General features: G+C 45.8%; 1 protein-coding gene across 4 annotated transcripts in view; it reads right to left on the minus strand.

Moving 5' to 3' along the window:
- The window catches only part of USP7 (ubiquitin specific peptidase 7), a 2,259,762-nt gene that overhangs the window by 649,984 nt on the left and 1,591,840 nt on the right, over window positions 1–17,938 (minus strand). For 3 of the 4 annotated variants that reach the window (XM_069647849.1, XM_069647847.1, XM_069647848.1), the window contains exons 19-20: window positions 13,089–13,181; window positions 12,914–13,011 (exon numbers count right to left, since the gene is read on the minus strand). In XM_069647849.1, coding sequence (XP_069503950.1) covers window positions 12,914–13,011; window positions 13,089–13,181 — 191 coding nt within the window. The remainder of the gene's footprint in view (window positions 1–12,913; window positions 13,012–13,088; window positions 13,182–17,938) is intronic. The other variant, XM_069647850.1, reaches the window with a different exon arrangement.

A 17,938-nucleotide genomic window follows, 5' to 3' on the forward strand; every position in this document is an offset into this window, starting at 1 on the left:
GTAGTCAAAAACACTTAGCACATGAATTAATACAAGAGAGTTGGGGATAAAAATCATAGGCAATACTTTTTTCAAGGCAGATCGAATCAAGAGACTTTCTAAAACGTAGATAAAAGTCAATTGGCCTGCGCCAGTGTCAATGGGACAGGGGTCCTGTTGAGGATCACAAGGTTAGAAGAGTTCACGATTCGAGATTGCCAGGAGTACTTGGATATTGTCAAAAGGGAAGCAAAAGTTATAAGAGGGAAGAAAGATAACGACAAGCCTTTGGTGAGGAGAAAAGGGTTCACCCTAGTTCCTCGAAGTTGGACACAGTACCTTATTTGTATGAAAAGCTGGTGCCACAGCAGTTCCTGCAGACTCACGGTTCCTGAAGCTTCAGTCGTGGGGACAAGGACATCTGGAGCGATATGCACTACCCAGGGATGAAGCCAGCAGCAGCAAAAGCAACGGTGAATAAAAAGTGCGCTCCTTTAAAACCGGAGAGGCTCTTCAGATGGCTATCCGGACCACTACAGCTGTGTGCAGCAATTTCGACCAGGAAGAGGATCCTCTGCCTGTGGAAGGTGTTAGGCAGAATCCTGTGCAGTTCCCTTATGGAGCACTACAGAAGATTAAGACTACAGGTATGAGCAATAAACCCCCTTTGGTATCAGTCCGCACCACAAAGATTTAGTTGGTAGCTGTGGCTAAGCAGTCAGACTTATCTCAAGAGGGAGATGAGCAGTACTCAGGGTTTACACAATAGGACTACAACACTATGGTACAAGGAAACACTGACCAAAGCTTTGTATTAAAAAGAATATATATATTTATTTTACGCACTTCTAAGTTAACACATTAATCACAGTTATTAAAGCAAGTTAAAATCAGTCAAGAAAAGTATACAGAGCTCCCTAGTTAAATTGTAGGCAAGTTTGAGCAAGAGTGAAACCTGAGCAAAACGGCACAGTGAAAACCAAACACAAATGGCCCACTAGCAATTTCTCACAAGCGAGGGAAAGCACAAGTTATGCAGGAATATATTCTTAGACACCTTAGTAACCCTTCCCATAAGTTTGTGAACAAGTTTAGGCAAGGCAGTACTTTAGTATGTATAATACTTATACGAAAACCGAGCAAAACGGCATTTCGCAAGTTTAAAAAGTGGGAAGAAAAAGGTGGTTATAAGAATTAGGAGCATCAACACAGTTCTAGTTGAGAAGCAATCTAGAGAAGACAGTTCTAACAAATTCAGCCAGAGTCAATAGGCCTGTGCCAGAGTCAGTGGTACAGGGCAAAGAGCCCAGGAGCAAAAACGTTCTAGCAGCTGAGTCAAGTCTTTGTTAAAACGATTCGAAAAGGTGGATGCAAAAGGTGAAATACTATGGTAGAGGATAGGGGCGGCCAACCCAACAGGTAGGTAAAGGATTTAAAACACCTTTAGCACTACCACGCGAAAAGGGAGGCCTGGCGAAAAAAAGTAGATTGAAATTTAGAAGAGGCTCCTACGGTGGCAGTTGTTCCTGGCAGTTCCTGCAGTTCGGGAGATCCAGCAGAGGAAGAGAGACTCTCGTGGAGGAAGGTTTGAGTTACTGCACTGCCCAGGGATGAAACCAGCCACGGTGCTGCCCAACAAATAAAAGTTACGCTCCTTTAAATCGCGGTCCAGGGTGACGGGTGCCTGGCTATCCGGTCTCCGAGTACAGGGTACTGGCGATTCGACCAAGGCAGGTCCAGGAAGGTGAATGACAAACTGGTTGGCTGGCCCCACCAGCTCAAGGGAAGAAGGCTCTTGCAGATGAAGATCTCTCGTCATGTGGAGAAAAGTGGTGAGACGCTGCAGCAGGGCTTCACCGGTGGTTCAGTCGTTGCAGATGTCTTTGGCTACTCTCCTCTTCGGCTTCTTAGTTCCAGTGGCAACATGTTGCTCTTTCCAGTCCTCAGGACCCTGCTTTTATGCAAAAAGATCCCCATTTATACAGCCTAGCTGTCACTCACACAGTAAAGTGGTCATCTTGGCAGGAGACCCTCCAGCCTATCAGGATAGAGTGTGACATGGGTTGCTGTGGCAACCCTGTCCAGGAGTCCTACTCTGCCTCCCACACAATGGATCCAGCCCAGATTCAGTGGCGACGAAAGGAGGGCTTCTTGGCAGAAGCCCGCCAAAAGGACGAACAAAGGATCCCCAACCTGGGTTAGGAGTTTAGAGAAAGACACGAGAAAGAATTTATATAAAATTTCTGGCAAATAAAACCTACCGGAGTAAAGTTAATATAAAAATAACCCGGCAGTATGTTAGAGGCTGTCAGTAAATGTGGTAGCCTCGAACAATGGGAAAATCCCATAGGGAAATATTTGCGGTCGAAAGTTTTTGGTAGTAACCACTACCATCAGCCAGAAACTTTGAAGAGAGAGGGACTGTACGGTACCCTCTTGAAAATGAACATAAGGGAAAAACTATTAACCCTTGCCAGTACCTCCATAGTAAGATGGGTTGTACTGGTTTTGTTTGTAAAGATTGACTAGTAAAGTCAATGGGGACTTTACATGCCCTGGGAGACAGTAGCAAGTCCCAGGGTATGGAGTCTATGTTTGGGGGTCGCTACGACACCCCTCTGTCACTGCACAGAGGGTGCTGTGTAACACATCTGGATAAAGATGGTTCCTATGGGGGGTGAGATAAACCCCATAGATCTTAAACACAAAGAATACCCTAGAAGACACATAGCAAAATTGCCTAAGAGTGGGGAAAAAGAGTCACACTCTTAGCAGGAGAAAAAAACAAACCCTTCAAATCCAGCAAAGCTGCTGGGGGACTCTATAGGTAAGGGAAATTAGCCATGAAATGAGAATTTTCTCTACCAGAAGGTGATCTGGCTGACTTCCAGCTCAAGAATCCTGCCTTTTATGCCAAAATCCCCCTTTCACACAGCCTGGCTGTCAATCACTCAGAGGGGGGCTGTCCGGCCCAGACAACCACCTCAGCCAATCAATACAAAGTGCAACTGGGGTCTCCGAGGAGACCCTGTGCAGGGGGTGACTAACCCCCTCCCTCACATTCAGCCCACCTAGACACCCAGAAGCAAAAGGAGGGCTCCTGGACAGAAGCCCACCAAAGGTAGGCGAACAAAGGAGGCAAACCTGGCAAAGTAAAACACAAGAATGACTAACAAAAAGAAATGGCGATAAAACCCAACTGGAGCAGAATAAAAAGTATTTGGTCAAGCGGGTTTAAGTTCGAGGCTAATATAATAGCCTAAAACAGTACCACGTTTATGTAGTACAATCGGAGTGGCGGCGAGTGGCAGTCCTGCAGTATCCCCTTCCTGCAGAGTTTGCCTTCCCTATCTTCACTTGGAGGCAGAGCTTTCCCTCAACTGCTCCATAACTACTTTCACAGTCCGCAGAGGCGAGTGGCAGTCCTGCAGTCATGGCAGTCGAGGCTGCAAGGACTGCCACCTCCCCAAACTCCCCATAGTCTCTTGCTGCCGACTTGGAAGCAAAGCGTTGGATGCGTAGTTCGCGTCCTCCTTCAATCTTGGAAGAACGGACGGCTGCGAAACTCAACCAAGACTATTGCTTCCCCATAGCTCGCAGTTCAATAAGAAAAAGAAGCAAACCCATAACTAAACTGCTTGACTACAAACAACAACGGAAGAAAACAGCCGATCCTAGGGCTCCTTCATTGGACTCGGCGAAAGAAGACCAACGAGTAACGACTCGTTCACCAACTCAACATTTAGGAGTGCCTACGCCATCGGCCATGAAGGACTTGCAATCTAAAGCCCCATTCTATGGGAGTCCCGTGGACCCTGTGAACACTGTCCGACAGGCACGCTCACCTGCTGGTCCCGGAGGGGACACCAGGTCCGCGCTGCCTCCGGGAGAGGATCCGGGTCTGCGGCACGGGGCAATGCCACCTGGTGCTCCTGACGACCAGTCCATCATAGATATGGGGACTGGCTTCGGCGGCGGGAAGCAAAGTCAGACGCTTAGGGATGGATCAGCGGCGACTGAGTCTGAAGCGGCCAAACCCTGCAGCCGCGTCACAGTTGAAGCCATCATACACTGCGACGCGGCAACAGGAGAAGGAAACCCAGCCCCGGGGGGGTGGGGTCGTGGCCTTTTGGAACCTGCATCAAGGGCTTCCCTCGAGCTTCTTCATCAGGAAGATACGCTCGATTTCCATGATCTGGGCGATCCAAGAACTGCACAAATAATGTCAGACAAGCCGTGCAAGTCTCCAAAGCCGGCATTGCCTAATCAAAGAAAACACCCCAGACACTCGCCGACAGCCCTCAAAACAGCGGAAAACAAGCGCCCCAAATGCGGCAAAAAAGAAAATAAAAAAAAAGAGGACTGCTCTTACACAAGGGAATAGTCACACAAAAAAACCCAACAATGGCCTTACAGCCTACTCGAGCAGGACAGGAAAGGCAATGCAAAACGCCACCTCACAAAATTTGCTCACTACTTTCTTCAATCCAAAATGTTTTCAACATCCGCTGTCCATTAGAGCTTACTGAAACTGAAATCTTGGCTGCGTTGGAGGATACCCAACCACCGTAGAAACATAGAAAGATTGTTCATCGGACATTCAATCCCTAAACGCTGGCGGCCCTTGCGACCTCCATATTGCATCAAAAAGAGGTTCAACCTCCCAACACCCCAGAGCGAACCAGAATCCCGTTTAAACACCAATCACAGGCCCAAAAGGTGGATGAGAGGGCGCATCAATTAGACCCCCCTGAATCACCAAAGGTACTGCTTGGGATAAATCTTAACAAAATGATGACAAGGAACTTGATGACCGCCATACAATCAGTCCTAATGGAAATACTATGGACTTTCAACCTACAGTCACCAAAGAGCAAGTGCCTGCTCGATCTAGCACTCCACAAACTTCTACTGAAGAAAAACCTTTTAAGGTTTCGGCTGGATCTAACTTCAAGGTTACCGACGACCAGAACTCGGACATACAATCTCTTGTGTTTGAAACTCAAACTCCAACAATCCCCAGAGAGGAAGAAATCCAACTTGACCCTCAAATTCCTCGACCAGACTTAAGCCCCCAGGCAGGCTACGACAAGCATGAGGTCACTCCGGTGGCGGGTTTGGCCCAACCTACCACGCCCGACAACGCTACCACTCCGGAAAAATCCAAATCCAGAAGTGCTGGCCGTGGTTTGGGAAGCCCAAAGCCAACTCCGGTTTTATTACCAGTAAGGGGCTCCCATAGAAGATACTCTCTTGATCAACCGCCTACAAGACATCATCACAAACCTCAAAGGGCTCCTCTAACCATCATTTCGCCACAAAGAAGCCCCAGTGACCAAGCTAAATTTCCTTCAAAAGCCCCACCAGTGGAAAAACCCGAAATTCTTTCCATCATGTCGACAATCTCGATAGGTCTCACTCCGTTCACAAAACTCTATGAATCTTTAAACAAGACTCTCAAAGATCACACTTCAATTGAGGCGATGATGTACACTAAACTTATCTTCCTGGAGGGCTACGTGATGGCCAACAAGAACGCTTGAAACAGGCTAAAGACCAAAACCATTATTTTGCCTCATCCCAACACCAATCGCGAGACGCAAATCCATCGATTGTCGACTCACGGCATCACAAAATGTGTAGAGAGGTGGGGGAACAAACCTCTTCGCTTATAGATCTGACTGTGCAAACGGCCTCCAGAAACTCTCAAACCCAAACCGACACAACTCAAACGAAAATGACAATAAAACCACGAGTCTTAGAAGGGAGAAAGGAAGTTGTGTTGGTAGTGGAGGACATCTCCCCTTCGGATCTAGGAAACCCCCTTTCTGGCCAAAGTACCGACCAACCCTTCCGGATCTTTAATATAAACAAAACGGATAAAGACCAAAGTAAAAAGAGAGAAACACAATTTTCTAAGCCTTAGAAACAGTAGGAGCCTTTGACTAAACCCAGAACAAAATCGAATAAAGAAGGGTCGGCATCTGCGAGAGGGAGACCAGACCCCCGCAAAGTCAGAGTACCCTTACCATCCAAAGTACAGCTACCCTCTCTCCGAAAACGACTGAAGACTTCATGACCCAGGAATCCTTGATGAACATCAGCCTACACCTAGACGAGTGCCAACCCCCCACTCCCCCCCTGCCAGATTTTACTGAGGAAACAGCTGAAACCCAAGGAAAAACGGTAACCCTTGTGGACCACCTCCATAGTTCAGTCGTCAGTTCAGACGAAGTACACACAAACCAAACCTCACCCTTCCTTACACTAGAACGTCGTAACAAAATATTCAAAACTTGAAGAAACCTGAAACGAAAGCGTCTGAACATCCGCCTACAACCCAGAGCAAAAGCCAAAATCCAACAACGTCTCCCTCCCAAACGGTGAATGACCTTAGACCAAGGCCTAGCTCACACAGAAATCATACTTGGAGCCACGAAACTTCAAAAGAGGACCAGATATATGAAATACTAACTTCTAAGGCAAAACCTGAACCAAGCCATCGAAAACGAGAAACTAAGGTACCTCACTATCGATTTAAAACAGAAGAATACAGTAAGACACCCCACAGGAACGGCGGTGGGTTTTTGAACTGGAACAAATTCCAGGAAACCACGACGACATGATTTTGAATAGAAGTTCAGTACTAATACTGTTCAACTATGTGCCAAAGTTGAGGATAATAAAAACCGACTACCTAAAGATCGTCGAACCGAGCCATAGGAAAGGAAGGGCGCAAACATACCTTCACATTACATCGACCACGATCAAAGATCTACTAAGAAGAGAAGCAAGAGAACTATTGAGGTTGGGATACGACCTAACAGAGTCATCAAACAGCAGCGATCATTCACGCAATAAACCCCACACTTCAAGGGGAAATGAAAAGTCACAAATTCATCATCCGACAAACAAACCAAGTACCCAAAAGCTCAAAGAAACAGGGAGCGTTCCATGGCCACAGAAAAGCAGAGACAGAACAACAATATTACAGCGCATGTCTCAGCCTCCTCAAAGGGGCAAACTAAACCTATCTTGAAGTATGGCGAAATAGGGCAAAAAACTGACCCAAACAACCAATCAACCTTTATCAACAGTTCATCTTGGGAGAATCTGCGAAAAACATTCAGCCAATCGGTACAACTTACAATGCCGGATAAAGCCGAAATCACCGCCAAGTCGACAGTCACGAGTCTATGGGCCTGGCTCCCTAAAGCATTGATATCAAGGAAGTCTAAATAGCAATTCAAGTCCCTGGACAACAGCCACATAGAACAGCAGGCAACAGATGCGGTTAGACACGAAATCCGTCTATGTTCGTGGAACACCAGGGGTTTCCACCACCTGACCAATCCAGGCAAAATCCACCTAGGGGACTACGATATACTTTGTTTACAAGAAACGTGGCTAACAAAACCACCAACTTTAGATGGCTACAAACTCTCCCTGGCGCCAGCACGAAAGGCCGTCCATCCTCTGGCCTCCTGACAGCTATCCGCATGGGGCATGGCTTACAACTGGAAAAAGTTCTAAGAGCAAACCAACATCTCTTAGCAGTGCTTTTAAAATGGTCCCATCAAAGTGACCACGACAAGAAAGAACAAAGCACATCTCTGGCCATCCTAAACATATACTGGAATCCAGCTAAAATAGAAGCGTCTACTTTTCTCAGAGAAATGGAATCAGAAATCGATGAAATTTGGACAGTCCACCTAGTGACGCACATATTAATTTGCAGAGATTCAAACGCTGCATGTCCACAGCAAAAATTGAAAAAACTCAAACTCCAGCCGTTCTCAGAGATATGCAGTGGCTTGACCTTATGAAATCCAGACAGTTTCAGAACTTAGACATGGTCTTCCCTGACCAGTCACGTCCACCGAATTGGTCCAACAGGGTCTCCGAATCATCAATCGACCATATATTTGTCTCACGACCATTCTTGGACCCGATTTCAGTCTTCAAGGTGAAACAAACAATGGCCAGTGACCACAATCCCTTAATTGCAGCATGGCAAAGTACCAACGACCCAGTTGAATCGTTGATCTATCAGGCTGAACTAAATCCACAAGGAAACAGATTACGCCGATCAGCGAAAGATATTAAAGACCTATTAAACAAGTACAACAAGGCCAGAACAAGTGAATTGGAGTTTGAGACGGACTATGGCCCCCTGTTAACAACATACAAGAAGCCCGGCCTCACGAGATCTGGCTCCTCATCGGTAAAGTACTCGTATGACACACGGCTAGTGGAAAAATGACAAGAATACCGCAAAACCATTAGAGCTGCCGCCAAGCTCGATGTTAACCAAGCAAAAAGCACCAGAGCGAAATCAAAATCTACTTACTGCTCCTGGCTAAAATAACATCAAAGAATTCTATACCAACAGGACTCGGAAGCAACACTGAGAGCCATCTGACAAAAAATTTGAAAGAATTTTGGACATTACTAAATTCCAAGTCATCCACCAGAAGTGTAAACATCCAAAACGCTATTGGCGAAGTAACCTGGGAAAAGTATATAAAGTAAACCTTCACACTACTTTGGGGCCAGAATCCCTCTATGTTAGAGAGCCAAGATTTACCGTGGGCTAAAATTAACGACCAAGAAGAAATCTTCGACTTAATAAACAACTTGAAAAACTCAAGGGCTCCTGGACCTGAAGGTATCACAAACATCGACCTGAAGTCCCATCCAGAAGCCTGGTCCTCCTTCATAAATCAATTTTTTTCAAGATGCTCAGAATCAAAATCAATTCCTGCTTCTTGGACAACAGCTACGATTGTACCAATATACAAGAAGGGTGGCATTAACGATCCTGCTAATTATCGTCCCATAGCGCTCTTTGATCCGATAGGAAAGCTATTCGGTTCTTTGTAACTGAAAAGGTTCCAACAGTGGGCCCTGGACGCCGCGTGCAACGATCCATTCCAATCTGGATTCAAAAAGAACCTGGGAACTACAGTCAACATCCTTTTAATAAGCATATTCAAAACTAAAGTGCTTGAAGGGGGGCCTAGGTTACATCTGGCCTCCATTGACTTTTCCCAAGCATTCAACAGAGTTGGCAGGACTCTCTTATGGAGTAAACTGAAAAACTGGTCCTGTCCTGAAGCCATATTGAACCCCATCAAAGCGTTGCACACGAACACGTCAGTCCGAGTCAGACTGAACTGCCAAGGTTTACTATCAAAACCTATTGCGACTCAAAGAGGAGTCAAGCAGGGGTGTCCTTTGGCCCCCACACTCTTTCTGGCCTACCTTGGCGACTATCAAGCATCGGAAACATCTGTGAGATCGTTCCCTCCCCGGATGGGTCAACATACTATCAGTAGATTACTCTACGCTGACAATCTCATACTGATTGATCAAACGCCTATAGGATTACAGCGCCAACTTGACAACTTGTACGACTACGTAACATCTAACAACCTGGAAGTAAACAAAGGTAAAACAAAAATAGTTACCTTGGAAAAAACAACAAAGAAAACGGAAAAACTAAAATGGTTCTTTCAAGTGGCAGAGATCGAAAAAGTCCAAAACTTCAAGTACTTGGGCATCTTGCTGGACAACACCAAAAAATAAACAGCCATGCAAGAGCATCTAAGAATAAAAACTAGGAAACTTGCTACCAAGGAAAAGCAATTGACCAGAAGCTAGGCCAATTTTCAACGATCCCAGCGATCGATTTTTACAAAATGAAGGTGGTTCCTGCTTTAAACTACGGTACAGAAGCGATGATACTGCTCCCGCGCGAAATCTGGCCCAAACACAAAGCTTATTACTGGCGAACAGTCCTTGGTCTCCCAACTTCTACGGCCGTAGCTTCTATTCGCAGAGAACTGAGTCTCCTGTCCCTTCAAGGGACTCTGAATTGCAACTCCTTAAGACTTTATAGAAAAATCTTGCTCCCTGAAAGTCCACTGCTATATGGACTGATCAAAAAAGAACTAGCAGTCGAATCAAATAAACCTGTACAAACTTGGAAGTCATACATCTCAGGGCTTTTGAAAGAAATCGAGTGTGACGAAGACGACTTGATCCAAAACCCGGTAAAAATCAAAGAGTTAGACTGGATCACGACGCTCGCAAAAGCTTCAGAAAATAAACTAACATTCCACTTGCCACCAAACACAAAGAAACTGAATTAACTACAGGGATATGTCAAACAATTCCCCAACAGAAAAGCAAGAAACTGTATTTTACGAGTGAGATTGAACTTGATGCCAACAAACGAAATCAGAACCATCAGGGGTTTATCAAACTCACCACACTGCAGATTATGTCGCAACACAAATAAAAGACAGTTCGACATCTCCTCTTGGGTTGTCCAGAAACAAAATCAATCAGGACAGCCTCTATGCTGCATTTTTCTTCTGATCCTTCTCTAGACAGTGAATCTTGTTGGTGGTCAAGAATGATTAGAGGGGACAACCCGACCTGGCTAACGGCTACCTCGCAACTTGTGCACCAAATCATGGCAAAATTGGACAGCTTGGCTCCTCCGGAAAAGATCTTGTAAGCCAAGGTCCTACAATCGGCTCTCCAATACCACGAGACCTCTAGGGAACCGATACTAGTGAACCGACACCCCGACTGATTGTATCTTTTTTTACTCAGTCCCAGCCCGAAGAGGCCGTAGAAGGCTGAAAAATTCAGTAGTCTTACTTCCTTTTTTAAAACGAAATCTGCACAAAAGACAAAATGAGACACTGACTATGAAAAGTTCTTTGTAAAAATCAATTTTTATTTTTGATTCATACAAATAAAATAAAAAATAAATAAAAATATAGTACAATCGTGGTAGAAAGGTTAGGGTAAATACCACTGCCACCAGCCAAGTCTTAGTGTTGAGAGCAAAAAAAAACTCAGAGAGGCACAGCCAAAAAGGGGTAGGAATTAACCCTTTCCAGTAATCCATTTAAGATGGGGTGTACTGGGTCTGCATATACAATTAATGGCAACTTTACCTGTTTCTGGGGGACAGTAGTCAGCCCCAGAAACATGGAGTCAGTGGGGGAAGTCTCAAAGACGACCCTGTGTTACTGCACTGAAGGTGCTGTGTAACACACAAAAAGTGGGGCTCATGGAGTGGTGTAGCTCCAGAGCCCAAGATCACACCAACAGTAGAAATACACATGGCAAAACACATGTAAGAGTGGGAACAAGCTCACACTCTTACCAGGTGGAAAAAAATAAACCCCTGAAATCCAGCAAAGCTGCTAAGGGACTCACTAGGTGAGGGAAATTTGCAATAAATGACAATTCTCCCTAACAGTAGGCAAGGGACGGTGGTGATGGGCCTGTAGTTCCCTGGGACCGTTGGGTCAACGGATGGTTTTTTTAAAGGAGCGGGTGTACCCAGGCTTCCTTGAGTCCAGTTGGAACGTGGCCTGCCTGGAAGGATGAGTTAATGAAGGCGGTTAGGAAAGGGGCGAGGATGTGTGCCGAGCCTTTGATAAGTTGGGCTGGGCATGCATCCCCTTACAGTTAGATGTTTGATTTTAGCACCAGGGATGTGGATTGGTAATAGACAGTCCGAGACACTTCCTCTGGCCACACAAATCACCTGTTAGCCCACAAAAGCCACAACATTCCCAGGAAAGGACATTCCACAGAAGGCATTTCCTGAACTGACCAGGCAGGAAGAATGCCAAAGAACAATATGGAGAGAACAACCGTAAAAAATAGTGCTACAACCATTGTAGCACACGAGCTACTTGCACAAGTAGAATGTTCCAAAAACTGTACAATTATCACAGAAGCCACCAGCTTATCGAAGGCACACTGGGAAAGTCACCAAAAAGACATTATATAAAAAGATACTTAGTATCCTAAGTGCACTTCACTGTAAGGTGATGTGTGCAATTGTAACAACAAATTCACAAAGCGAGACATAGTCTTTCAGTATTGGTAGTCTTGGAGAGTATCGGTTTCCCAATGAGAATGAGCCAATTGGCAAGGGAAGTAAAGCAGGCTGCTTTACTTGCCTCCAAAACTAAGGATAGGGTTCAATGCAAGCAAAAAGCAATGGTGTCCAATACAAATCTATGCGAGTAAAGCAGCAAAAAGAAAATCTTGCATAACACTGGTCTCCTTTTATCCAGAAAATAGGCTAGAGGCGACCTGTCCTGCTGCAACCTTCAAACCTGGAAGTGGTAGACCAATAGAGTACTGCCGGCCTCTCCGAATCTGCCGGGTAGCATCCAAGACAGACATTGCAAAAGGGACAGGAGGTATTTGCCATAGCATATCACAGAGGAACAGCAAATATTATAGGTCTCCCCACACCAGAACCTTTTAACAAGGGTACAATGGTCCAACAACAAAGGTAAATTCAGGAAGCGAGGGAGCTAAAAGTATTGCGCACCTTCAATGTCAAAGAGAAATATGGCAGAGTCCAGCAGTAGTGCTGGAAGGCTCGGTCAGAGATTAAGGTTTACGAAAAGAAAATCTAACAACCTAACACATTTTTCATAAGCTCCTTTGCCATAGCGACCGGTACCCAGGTAAGATTAGGCTTTCCCCAGCCCCAATTAGGACAGGACGCGTTTACGCCTATATGAAAGGCTTGCTCTTGCAGCTCAGGAGATGCAAATTGTCAAAATTCTGTGCTTTGTAGGTCATAAAATGTATTAATGGCCTGTTGTACATAAGCACTGTTTCCACACACGTCAGCCAGGCAAACACACCTTTAAGACAGGTTATTGTACTCTAGAAAGCTGGGAATTAAGAAAGGGCATTTAATTAAGTTCAGACGCATTCTTAAATGGTCTTTTATACTGTAAAACTAGTACAACGTGATGAACAAGACTTATCAGGCAAGCAAAATCAAATTCACAATGCTCAATAATGTTCTTTCAACTCACATATGAAGCACTAATCATTGGAAAAATAATGTTTCCCATAAAATACTATAACCAATACAAACCTCATAGAGGATAAGATTTGTTCCTTGCGGAAATCCTGCTCGCTCACACATAACTGGCAGCAAATCACCTGTCAGGAGAGAGAGCACATGTGGTGCATCTTTAAATCAAACTTTAATTTGATCAATTACATTTAATAATTCAAAATGACATTTTAAGGGAAGTTTATAAACTTACGTATTTTACAAGAAATTGGTGTGTAGATATGCCCACAGTAATTCAAACTCCGTGTTTTTGGATCATACATTTTCAGAAATAACATCACATCATCTACAAAACAAACATTTTAGAAAGGTTACCACTCAACAGAACAGAGCAGCCACAAATACAATGTGTTTTTACTTTCCAGGTGTTCATATACCTCATTTACATTTGAATTGAGTGAGAACGGACGCTACCCAAGAATGCAACTAAGCATGGGTCTGGCATGGATTCACATGCTCATGAATATTCCCCATTGTCAGGCCGGGAATCCTTGGTAAAAGAAAAAAAACATTTCACTTTTACTTAAACTGCCTTTCTCCTATAAACCAATCACTGAGCTCTGGGTGATACTGTCCCCAGCTAATGACTGTCCTCTCCCCAAGACCCTGCCCTAGCAGCCATCTTCAGATTTGGTAACACGTAAAGTGACCGTATGACCACAAGAGCTGCAGAGGGGCAGGAGGGAGGGTTTGCATGTGAATCCATGCTAGACCCATGCTGGAGAACAGTAACAGGTAAGTAACTTGTCCCTTCTCCATCATGGGGCATAGATTCACATGCTCATGAATAAAGAATACAAAGCACAACCATGGGAGGTGCCGAGGCTCAACAGAGGCAATTACTCTTACCCCCTCACCAGTATCACCTTCAAGCAAACAGGTTGCGTAGCACTGCTTGGCCAATCCTGGACTACTCTCTGGAATCACTGTTGATGCAGTAGAATCTCATGAAGGTGTGCGTATACCTCCACGTAGCAGACCTGCAGATCTCCAATAGGGGCACACCAGACAGGACCGCCGAAGCAGCAATCGCTCTGGTGGAGTGGGCTCTCGGGCAGCAGTAGGTTTGCCAATCGGTGACAGTGCGTGATACAGCCCAAGAGCCACCTGGAAAGCCTTGAACAAAGCTTTCCCGTGGATCACAGGACCAAAGTTCACGAAAAATTGTGACGCCTTCCGGAAATTCTTCGTGCTGGCCACAACTTCAGTGCTCGAGCCAGATCCAGCAAGTGCAATGTCCTTTCAGTCGTCGACGAAGGCGCCGGAAAAACGAAGTTAACACCAAATGCTCGTTGAGATTAAATTCCGACGGAACCTTAGGCATGAAGTAGAGGTGCGTCCGCAGCACCATCCTCTCCTCGTGGAAAGTCAAATAGGGCAGCTTGCAAGACACGGCCACGAGAAAAGCGGTCTTCCACAAAAGGGAATTGAGAGGAGCTTGAAGCATAGGATTGAAGGCCACATCCCCCTCCCCCACCCCCCCATTGAGCCTCATCAACACCACGTTGAGTTCCCACACTGGGGCAGTTGACTTCACTGGTGGGATCAAAACAGTCCTTTGAGGAACTCCTTGACTAGACAATGTGACAAAAGAGAACACCACCCAAGAGACCTGGTGTAGCGGGAGATAGCCTCCAGATGCACTTTGATGGAGGCATGCGCCAGCCCCGCCTTGGCCAATGACAAGTATGGAAGGATCCGAGGGGCCGTGAGCCTCAGAGGGTTGATCTTCTGCGTCCGGCAGCAAGTTGCAAAATGCTTCCGCTTGTGCCTGTAGAACTTAAGAATCGACGACGCTCTGGCCCTGGAAAGGACCTTCCTGCATTCCGCCAGTAGCTCATACCCACCGAACTCTAAGGCTGCAGAAGCCAGGCCTTCAGGGTTCAGCAATCCTGGGTCGTAGTGCAGGATTGTTAGGGAGAATTCTCATTCTATGGCTAATTCCCCTCACCTAAAGAGTCCCCCAGCAGCTTTGCTGGATTTGAAGGGTTTGTTTCTTTTTACCTGCTAAGAGTGAGACTTTTTTTTCCCACTCTTGGGCATTTTTGCTGTTTGTGTTCTAGGCTATTTTTGTGTTTAATGCTTATGGGATCTTCTCAACCCAATAGGAACCATCTTTATTCACATGTGTTACACAGCACCCTCAGTGCAGTGACACAGGGGTGTCATAGCGACCCCCAAACATAGACTCCATACTCCATTTACTGTCTACCAGGGCATGTAAAGTCCCCATTGACTTTACTAGTCAAATACTATGAACTAAACCAGTACAACCCATCTTACTATGGAGGTATTGGAAGGGGTTAATAGTTTTTCCCCTATATTCATTTACGAGAGTGTACCCTACAGTACCTCTCAAAAGTTTCTGGCTGGTGGCAGTGGTTACTACCATAAATATTCGACTGCGAATATTTCTCTATGGGATTTTCCCATTGTTCGAGGCTACCACTTTTTCTGACAGCCTCTAACATACCGCTGGTGCATTTTAATATTAACTTTGCTCCGGTAGGTTTTATTTGCCAGAATTTTAACATAACTTCTTTCTCGTGTCTTTCTCTACAATCCGAGCCCAGGTCGGGGATCCTTTGTTAGTCCGTTTAGCGGCCTTCTGCCCAGAAGCCCTCCTTCCGGCGCCACTGAGTCTAGGGTGGGTCCATTGTGTGGGAGGGGGAGTAGGACCCCTGGACAGGGTTGCTTCAGCAACCAATGTCACACTATCCGGATAGGCTGGAGGGTCTCCCGCCAAGATGACCACTCCACTGTGTGAGTGACAGCTAGGCTGTATGAATGGCTATTTTTTGCTTAAAAGCAGGGTCCTGAGGACTGGAAGAGCAAGACGTCGCCACTGGAACTAAGAAGCCGAAGAGGATAGAAGCCAAAGACATATGCAACGACTGAACCACCGGTGAAGCCCTGCTGCAGCATCTCACCATTTCTCCAAACGACGGGAGAAGATCTTCACCTGCAAGAGCCTTCTTCCCTTGAGCTGGTGGGACCAACCAGTTTGCAAATCACCTTCCCGGACCTGCCTTGGTCCAATCTTACGTACCTTGTACTTGGGCGCCGGATAGCCAGGCACCAGTCCACCCGGACCGCGATTTAAAGGAGCATACCTTTTATTCGTCGGGCAGCACCGCGGCTGGTTTCATCCCTCAGTAGTGCTGTAACTCAAACCTTCCTCCACGACAAGAACATCTCTTCCTCTGCCGGATCACCCGAACTGCAGGAACAACCACCACCGCAGGAGTCACTTCTTCATTTTAAGGTACATTGTTCCGCCAGGCCACCCTTTCTTCGCGGTAGTGATAAAGGTGTTTTAAATCCTTTACCCATCTGTTGGGTTGGCGGCCCCTCTTAACATTGTCTTTTCAACCTTTGCAACCACCTTTTCAATATCGTTAACCAAAGACTTGACTGCAGCTACAAGAACATTTTGCTCCTGGGCCCTTGCCCTGTACCAGCCTACTGACTCTGGTCACATTTGTTAGATCTGCCTTCTCGAGATTGATTCTCCATTCGAACTGTGTGGTGCACCCCTTTCTTATAACTCCCCTTTCTTCCCACTGCATAATCATTGTGAAATGCCATTTTGCTCAGTTTTCATTTTAAGTATTGCTTACACTGATGCACGGTCTTGCTGAACTGGTTCACAACTGATGCGAAGTGTTAGGGTGTATAAGACCTATTTCTGAATAACTTGTACTTTCCCTCCCTTGTGAGGAATGGTTAGAGGATCCCTTGTGTGTAGTTTTCACTCTGGTTCACTTGGTCTACAATTCATATAGGGAGTGTTTATATTTTTCCTTGACTTCTTTAACTTGATTGATACTTGTGATACATGTGTTTTATTAGAAGTGTATAAAATATATATCGACTTTTTAACTACAAAGCTTTCGTCAGTGTTTCCTTGTTCCATGGTCTAATGGGCCTAATGTGTAAACCCTGAACACTGCTCATCTCCCTCTTGAGATAAGTCTGACTGCTCAGCCACAGCTACCAACTAAATCTTTGTGGTACTGATACCAAAGGAGATTCATTGCGCTCACCTGTAGTCCTAATCTGGTGTAGTGCTCCCGGCACTGGATACTGCCTAACAGCACCTTCGTGCAGCAACACAGGGTGGTCTCTAAAACTTCCCAATGACTTCTTTTCTGGGGCCGACTACTATCCCCCAGAAACAGGTAAAGTTGCCATTAACTTTACATAGTCACTTTAAACTACAGACCCAATACACCCCATCTTACATGGAGTACTGGAAAGGGTTAATGCTTATCCTTTTTGTCTGTGCTTCTCTGAGCTTTGTTTTGCTCTTTTAACATTTAGACTTGGTTGGTGGCAGTGGCATCTACCCTAACTTTTTTACGCCGATTAAACTATATAAACGTGGTATTGTTTCACGCCATTATATTAGCCTCTAACATAAACCCGCTTGACCAAATACACTTTATTTTGGCTCTTGTCGGGTTTATTTGCCATTTCTTTTTGTTGAAGTCCTTCTTGTGTTTTACTTTGTGCGGCAAACCAGGTTTGCCTTCTTTGTTCAACGTCTTTTGGCGGGCTTCTGCCCAGAAGCCCTCCTCTTGCCGCCTGGGTGTCTAGGTGGGCGGAATGTGAGAGGGCGGGTGTAGTCCTAGGAAACCCAAGTCGCACTTTGCCATGATTGGCTGAGGTGGTAGTCTGGGCCGGACAACCCCCCTGCTGCATGATTGACAGCCAGGCATAAAAGACAGGACTCTTGGGCTGGAAGTCAGAGTCGCCACTGGAACTACAAGGAACAGAAGAGAAGTGGAGAAGACGACGGCTGCTGCAACTACCCCTTCCCGGTGAAGCCCTGCTGCAGTCCTGAGCTATCAACCATTCAACGACCAGAGAAGATCCAGTCCAGAGTCTTCTTCCCTTGAGCATGGTGGGGTCAACCGGCACATCTTCCACAGCCAGAGGATCCTCTTCGTGGTCGAAATCACTGCACTCTGCTGTAGTGGTCCGGATAGCCATCTGAAGAGCCTCTCCTGTTTTAAAGGAGCGCACCTTTTATTCGCCGTC

The sequence above is a fragment of the Ambystoma mexicanum genome, chromosome 2q (assembly GCF_040938575.1).
Source record: "Ambystoma mexicanum isolate Mex_15411 chromosome 2q, UKY_AmexF1_1, whole genome shotgun sequence".
Lineage (NCBI taxonomy): Eukaryota > Metazoa > Chordata > Amphibia > Caudata > Ambystomatidae > Ambystoma > Ambystoma mexicanum.